This window comes from Meleagris gallopavo, chromosome 4 (genome assembly GCF_000146605.3).
Source record: "Meleagris gallopavo isolate NT-WF06-2002-E0010 breed Aviagen turkey brand Nicholas breeding stock chromosome 4, Turkey_5.1, whole genome shotgun sequence".
In the NCBI taxonomy this organism is placed as follows: domain Eukaryota; kingdom Metazoa; phylum Chordata; class Aves; order Galliformes; family Phasianidae; genus Meleagris; species Meleagris gallopavo.
This window is the reverse complement of record NC_015014.2, coordinates 29030449-29038619: the sequence shown is the minus strand read 5'-3', so window position 1 is coordinate 29038619 and position 8171 is coordinate 29030449. Positions and strand designations below refer to the sequence as shown.

General features: G+C 42.4%; 1 protein-coding gene across 1 annotated transcript in view; it reads left to right on the top strand.

The window, feature by feature from the left end:
• The first annotated feature begins 4153 nt into the window (after window positions 1–4153).
• The window catches only part of RPL34 (ribosomal protein L34), a 6154-nt gene continuing 2136 nt past the window's right edge, over window positions 4154–8171 (top strand). Inside the window, exon 1 of the mRNA XM_031553267.1 lies at window positions 4154–4164. Coding sequence (XP_031409127.1) covers window positions 4154–4164 — 11 coding nt within the window. The remainder of the gene's footprint in view (window positions 4165–8171) is intronic.

The window sequence follows — 8171 nt, the reverse complement described above, 5'->3', positions numbered from 1 at the left end:
AACTTCAGTCTAAAATAAAGCTTTAGGAGGTGAGGATTGTATGTTGAACAACTGGAAGGCAGTGGTAAGAAGATAATTAGCAAACTCAATTTTTTTGAGAATAAGCCATGGATGAGAGGTATGGGCCTTTTAGGCAGAAGAAAAGCAGATGTTTTTTCAGCTGTAGCTTCTGAAGCTGTCTTGCATGTTACGGAAATCTGGTCTCTCTGAAACAACTGTAAGCTGGATGCAGAAGTACTTCTAAAACCATTTTTAGAGATAGTTTACTGATTAGCTCATATCCTTTTATCAGAGCGGGTGTTTTTTGAGGACTGCCCCTTGGCTAGATTTATCCAACACCCAGTGTCCTGGATGGAATGGGCAGTACTTATTACATTAGCATACATCATAAAATTGAAGAGACTGCTGAAGGTCAGAATAAAGATGTAGCATAGTGATCTTGACAAGTCAAATAGTGCCCTAAAATGAATAACCTGGCTTATTCACTCTTGTTCCAAGTGCAAAATAGGTTAGATTGCAGTTGGACTTGATGGTCTTCAAGGTCTTTTCCAACCTGAGCAATTCTATGATTCTATGAAATAGTAAAGATAAATAAACAACATGTGGTGTTCCTTTGAGTAAGTCATCCTGTACCATAAGAGCATTTGCTTTTTGTTCAGCCATACGTTATCATACTGAGACGCATGCGAAAGTTTTGATTACAAAGTATACGAGGCATAAAATTAAGTGGGAAGGGGAAAGGAACAATTTGTCCTGTGTGTCAGTAGTAGGTAGAGCGCGAACAGCAGCAAGAAGGAATTGGGTTACTCCTGGTAATACATTCTAGGGATAAAATAGGTGACTACTTGACTAGATAGTCTATAGTGGTGATGGTCTTTCCACTGTTTGGAGCGTTAAGAGCAAGGCCATTCAAGTGCCTCTCAAAATTTGCTGATAAGGTGAAAGACTTTTTGAAGTGTCTTCCACCAGCTGCCCATTTTCATTATTTCAGTGGTGAGAATGAAACTTCTGACCTTCCAAACACTGCCACTCTCTACCTTTGAAATCAGTTACAGAAAGGTCTTTGTAAATGACTGTACGCCAACAAATACAAAAATAGCAGAGTGGCATGGTTAGGCTGTTTTTTTTACAGGTTGTATAACTAAAAGGATTATCACAGTGGAAGGGGATAACTGAAAATAAATGAAAATGCTCACCCGTGTCCTAGGTTTGCAGGAAAACTCCACAGGGAGGGATCTCCAGAAAGAGAGCCTTCCCTAGTGGCAGTCGGCCCTTAAATGGAGTCGAGGAGAGGTGCAGCCAGGCTCCACCCCTTCCAGTCACACAGGTGAACTGCCTTCACCTGTGCTCCCGCAGCTGACTCGGTGCTTGCCTCAGGTGATCAATCAGTGGTTCAGGCAGTGATTTAACAGTTCCCATACGATGACTAAATCTGTCCTTTAGGTATATCCCTACAGTGTATTCATAAAACAGAATCCTGTTGGTCTCGTTTTCTGGAAGGAAAAAAAAAAAAAAAAGTAGTTGTCTGACTTGCACGTGGTAGCAGAAAGTATTTTCATTAACTGTTACTCCAAAGCAGAAAATGGGTTAGTTGTTGGTGTAAGGAAAATGAAAAGATATAGATTTCTTATTTTTTGCGAGGCCTTTTCATTTCCTAGTTGATTTCCATGTTCGTCTGTCCCTAAATTACGCTGCTGTTAGAATGAAGCGGCTGTCAGAATAGCTGCCATGCTGGAACAGAACAATCAGTGGGTGGAGGCAGTCTGTGATATTTCTAGGAAGTATTTTGCTGATGCAGCTTTCTCTGTGCATCTGTCTGCTCTGAGGTGGAGCAGCAGTGAAACACTAATGAACTTGTAAATTACTCTGGATTCTCCAGATTCTTACTTTTAAAGAACTTTGCTTCATTGATCTGTAAAATTTAACTTCTTCCATGTTTTACCCCAGTGTATCCTGTCTCTGCTACCATTAGCCAGTACACCAGCTCAGAACTACTGCTTCGTCTCCTTTTGCTGGCCTTAGGCTTTTTTTTTTTTTTTTCCCCTGGGGATTTATACTGTTTTTCAGCAGCCGCCATCCTTTGTTTTTCTTTTCTTTGCTGTCATTCTAGACTTCCAACTTTCGGGACACCACTGCTGGTTTTGATTGCTCTTTCTAACTCCGGTGTTATTACTTTCCTTAAAGGATATCATTTATCAGTCTTCTCAGCAATTCCATTTCCTCGTTCCTCCTCATCTAGTACTTTCTCTTTTATCACACTCAAATCCATCACTTGGCTATCCATCAGCTGTGTGCTACTCTTGGCTTTGTTACCTCTGTTCCTTCCCCTCTGACCACAGGTCCTTCAATTTTCCCTGCTGACCACTGTCTGAGCTACTTCACCCAGCAGTGACTCCACACTTCATTAGCCCCCGCTATCCCTGACAAAGCTCAATCTCCTGCTTTCTCTCATCCTTTCAGCTTCGATCATCCTCCGACTGTTCCTTTAACTACTCCAGTTTTCTCTTAGCTGTCTCATATATTTGTCTTTATTGTTCTACACCCCACACCATCTGTTGTGCTGCTGCTTGCATGACTCATCCTGAAAACAATACAAATCCTTCTGCATCCTCACGTTCTAAGTTAGGGAGCCAACAAAGGCACTCTTGTATCCAAAGTCGACATCAACAACAGTCAAGCCAAGATCCTCGTGGAATTCAGGTACGTAATTTTTGTTTAAATCAATAGAAGGAAGGTGCCAGATACGTCTGAGAATCCTGCCAAAGCTTCATCACAAAACACCTCTGCAGGGATAACCTGAAAGTTCTTTGGTTTCTTAGCAAATAACCATTTTTTTTTTCTGCACATGCAATTACCAAATTTTTTATGAGCATAGACAACATATGGTAGGTATACAGTAGAATAAACTAAGAAAAGTCTGTCACAAATACCAAGATTCATACACGCAGTAGACTAGGCAATAAATATGGAAGCTCATAAAAACAGAAATGGAATGTGCTGTCAGACTTTTTTTTAAAGGTACACAAGGCACACAGTGCTACTTAGCAAAATGATTAACAAACTAGATTTAAATCATTGTTTGGTTTCATAACCTGAGCAGGAATAATTTTACCTATATTAAAAAGATCTTTTTCTCTAAAGTTTTAGAAGACATTAAAAAGCCTTAGTGACCTTAATTATTGTCTTGTCTCATCTGATAACACCTGGTTAAACCCAGGGTGTGTTACCCTGAAGGCAGTGGAGACAGATCAGTGGGCTTAGAATACTAAAGATATGTTTAAGAGTAGCTTTTAACTGCAATTTTTAAATTAAAGTTTAACAGAAGAGCTTCCTTTTGTTAACGTGGATGGTAAGTATAAAGTATTTCCTTTGTGCGGTGGCGCTTGAAAAACAAATTTATTAAACATCGTGAATTATTTCTACCATTAGTAGTTCCAGCATCTTCATTTGCTTAATCCTTAGCAGTCTTGAGATCTTTCCATTTTCCCCGTCTTCGGTTTCATTTGTCTGCTAAACCTTCGGTTCACCACTGGATGGCAATCTCTGCAATGCAATTCACCCTGGGAAGAAAAGTCTGGTTTGCCTAAGCGCAATACTGGATGTGCATACTGCTTTGTACATGAGCGATGAGTAGAATTAGAATCACTTTTTCTTGTTGCTGAAGTATAAATGTGTGATAAAACTCGTCTTTAGAATTCTCTCACTTAAATTCATTTTACAATTGAAACTTCAGGGCTTGAAAGCATACCGGACAGTAACAACTTGCACTTCTATGGCACCACCCATGCAAAGACTTTAGAGTTACTGCCACACACTGACTTCTTAATTAATCTATATATCTATGTGTATACACACAGATTCAGCACATAGGCTGAAAAAACCGTAGTGTAAAACTTGAGTGAATTACTCAAAATTGCAGCATTACCTAGGTTAAAAATGAAGTCTTCTGATCCCGCATCCACTATATGTCTGGTGGGCAAGGAATTAAATGGCTAAAAGGAACTGGCTATTTAAATGGTTAAAATACAGTGAGTGTGAAGACAAATACAAATCCACGTGGCCATCAGTCATCATTTCTGTAAGTTAAAATTGTAAGTCAGAAAGTAGCAGAGACAGAGAAAGCTGTGTGGACATCACCAAGGTTTCTGTGCATATGGTTGTATGGTGAGTTGACTACGACAAGCTTTAGAAGGTCATGCTAAAACCTGGCATCTGCCCTAAAGCATAGTGTGAGAAAATGTTGGTACAGTCCCCGTGAAGCACTGCAATCCGTGAGTACACTTAATTCAGCTATAGGGTTTTCACACTATTGTGTTTTAAGATAGCTTCTCCTGTTTCATTTGAAAAGAAATTTAAGTGTTCTAAGCGTCTCTTCTGCAGTAAAAGGGAGGCAGAATGAAAATACAGGAAGAATGTGTGCTGCAGTACTTGCGGAAAAGAGCCCTTTCAGAGCGTTAATGTCTGTCATGCAGATAGCTGTTTTTATGTCCCTTTTTCAGCCAGGATATTGAAACAGTGAAGTGACTGGTTTAAAGTTATGTGGCAGCTAAATAGCAGAGATAAGAATAACATTTAGATCTGATTGTCAGTTCTGCATTCTACTGATCATGTTGGATTCTCCAGTGAGCAACGATGCATTCACTGGAGTTCTTGCAAAAATTTTTTTCATTCTTAATATTTTCAGGGTAAAAAATGACTCTGAAAATGTTTTTGTCAAAAAGCAGTTTGTTTGGAAAAAACAGTTTTACAGCAACATTCAATTGACACTAACTATAGTACTTTCCCTGCTGCACACTGGTTTCTGGCAAGTTCTGCTTCTTGAGATGGTGTGCTTCACTGCAGGATCACTTCTAACATCTCCTTCAGCCTCCTTTACATCTCTTGTTATTGGAAGTGTTACTCTCTCCAATTAGTGCACTGTGCTAAACTTTCCAAGTAAGTTTTCAAACATGCTCTGTCAGATTTCCACTCCCATTAGCACTTTGCTCTTAGTCCATAACATCTGCTGAAATATCAGCAATAACAGAATATCAGAATAATAAAAGATTAAGCACACCCTCCTTTAAGACCGTCTCTGATAATGCAGGCCCTCTGAAATTGGAGGACTGTAAACTGGCTCTGATTCTAAGGTCTGACCAACGGTGCCTCTGTCTCCTTGTGTTTCCACGAGTTCGTAGCTGTGTGCTGTGCCTTACTCAGGTATGGTTCATAACACTCCTTGGGGCAGGAAGCTTTTGTCTCAGCTTTACGTTTTCCATGTAAAGGACTCCTCAGCACTTCAATTACATGTACGATAGATTCCACGTTAATTAAATTTTATCATGAGAAACCCTACCACTAAATTCCTGATCGACTCTACCGCTTATCTCGGTCAGCTTGAGGTTTCAGATTACTTTCTAAAGCCAGCTTTGAAAGTCTTTAACGGTTTTCTGTGTTCATTCTTCTTCCTTTTTTTTTTTTTTTTTTACCTTTCTTTTTTTTCCCCCCATTCTCCCTTTCTTTCTGCTTACTGGGAAGTGCCAGCATCCTCATTAGAGCAGCCTGTTTTGCATTTCCAAGGCCTCCATTCAAACCCTCGGCTGGTGACTTTCTCGCTGCGTTTCTGTGCTTTTCTCTGCCCGGGAACATACTGCTACACACCCTGTGCTCCGGCCCAATCCTTTCCCATGCTGACGCAACGTGTTTTTCAGGCTGCCACATGTCCCAAGATAACCTTTCCCAGAGTCTGTACTCAGTCACGTTCTCTTACTTAGTATGAGAGGGAGTTTTCTCCCTAACTGTACGGTGTTGGTCAGGCAGACTGCTGTGATAACGCCCAGACCGGAGGTGGATAATCTGGGAGACAAAGCATTTTTTTTTTCTTATTATGCTTTCTGCTGACACCACACATGGAGGCAAATTCTGCATAGAGAAAGGCAAATGTTTGCGTGACAATAAAGTTACGGTAGCTGCAGTGCAGCAGACTGTGCGTGCTTGTCCTTTCTGGGCAGCGAGACAACTGCCTGGGATTCCTGTCCCATCAGAAATGTTGACAAGGAAAATACAAAGATTTAGTGACTCGGTACTTAACTGCAGAAGGAGGCAGGGTGTTCAGTTACTGTCGATGATGCTTTGATTTCCTAGGTTGAGAAAAAAGATCCCAAAGAAGAAATGCTCCACAGACTTAGAAAAACTTGTTGTTCGTTAAGGATTAATTTAGAATACAGACAGATTCAAGCTTCAGAGTTCTCTTTATAGCTGAGTTACAGGTGTGCTTATGATGTGAATGTCCGTGAATGCTTTGGTCCTAAGGAGCACACTGCAGGCTCACATAACACACCTGCTTTAGCAGAAGTGGGAATGAGCTGCAAAGAAGCTCCAGTGCTAACTGCCCTCCATGTAACCTCTGACGCTGGTGGCACTGGATTCTCATTTCAGGCTTGTATTTTCTTGTTAATTATAGAGTGTACTTCTATCACTCCAAATGTATGGTATCTGCTTGTTCAGTGGTATTTCTTGAAGGAGTGAACCTGCAATGGATTTTACTGTACTGTCTGTACAAACACATTGGTGGCATTGCTAAGCTGGAAGAGCTCACTGCGTGATAGGAAGGGAGGGAAGAGCAGGCTGGTGGGAGAACACTTTCTCCAGAGGATACTTTGCCCTCCAACCTGAACTTTCAGGTAGACTTGCCTACATGGTGAAACTGAAGCTTCCTCATCCCCGCCAGAAAGGTCTTTCTCAGATACATTTTAGGAGGTTGCTGATATTGTACTCGATGTGTTTTCTTGTCGCTCAGAAAGATGCCTACCAAATCTAATCCTTAACTACTATGGCAGTTTGAGGGAGGTCCTCTCATAGAATCACAGAATGGCCCAGGTTGGAAGACTTCAAGGATCATCAAGCTCCAATCCCCCTGCCACAGGCAGGGCCACCAACTTCCACATTTAATACTAGACCAGGCTGCCCAGGGCCCCATCCAATCTGGGCTTGAACACCACCAGGGACAGGGCACTCACAACCTCTCTGGGCAGCCTGTTCCAGCACCTCACTGCTCTCATAGTAGAGAACTTCCCCCTAACATCCAACCTAAATCTTCTTTCTTTCAACTTAAAACCATTTCCTCTTGTCCTGCCATTATCTACTGTACAGTTAACAAATGCACAGTTGTAAAGAATATTGTAGTTAGGATGGTATTTTACAAGTTTATAGTTAGAAAGATTATTGTGATGGGAAGAGACAGTATAAAAGAAGTGCTCACCCGTATCCTAAGCTCATGATAAAAAACTCCACAAAGGAGAGATCTCCAGAAAGAAAAAAAAAACCTTCCCCAGTGGCAGTCAGCCCTTAAACGGAGTCTAGAAGAGGTGCAGCCGGGCTCCAGCCCTTCCGGTCACATAGCTGAATTGCCTTCACCTGTGCTCCCCACGGCTGACTCATTGCTTGTTTCAGTGATCAATCACAGGTTCAGGCCGTGACTCAATAGTTCCCATACATCTACACTTGTAAAGAATTGACTCCCTTCCTGTTTGTAGGCTCCCTTTACATAGTGGAGGGCTGCAGTGAGGTCACCCCGCAGCCTTCTCCAGGCTGAACAAGTCTAGCTCCCTCAGCCTGTCTTCACAGGGGAGGTGCTCCAGCCTCTGATCATCTTTGTGGCCCTCCTCTGGACCCTCTCCAACAGCTCCCTGTCTTTCTTGTACCGGGGGCCCCAGACCTGGGCGCAGTACTTCAGACGGGGCCTCGCGAGGGCAGAGCAGAGAGGGACGATCACCTCCCTGTTCCTTCTGGCCACCCCTTTTCTGATGGAGCCCAGGATACCATTGGCCTTCCGAGCTGCAAGAGCAACAGCTGCTTTGAAAACGATGTTCCTGAAGCGTCTCCTTACACACTGGGATGTTTGATGGAAGCCTCCTCCTCGCTCAGCACGCGCTGCTTTGCGCTGAGAGCGTCGGGGTGAGGAGCGTGGGCGTGGGAGCAGCTTTCCCTGCGGGTGTGAGCGGGCTTAGCGCTCGCGTGTGCATGGGGAGAGCTTGTTCCTTTTGTTTCGTATACTGCAAACATGAGAGTTATATTTTTGGAGCAGTCTCATAAAGAATTTTCTTTCAGAAAATAATAAGGTGCCCTTCCTTTGATGTTACGCATGGGGTTTTTGTAGCGTGTTTGGGTGTATGCGCAAGGAAGCGTCAAGA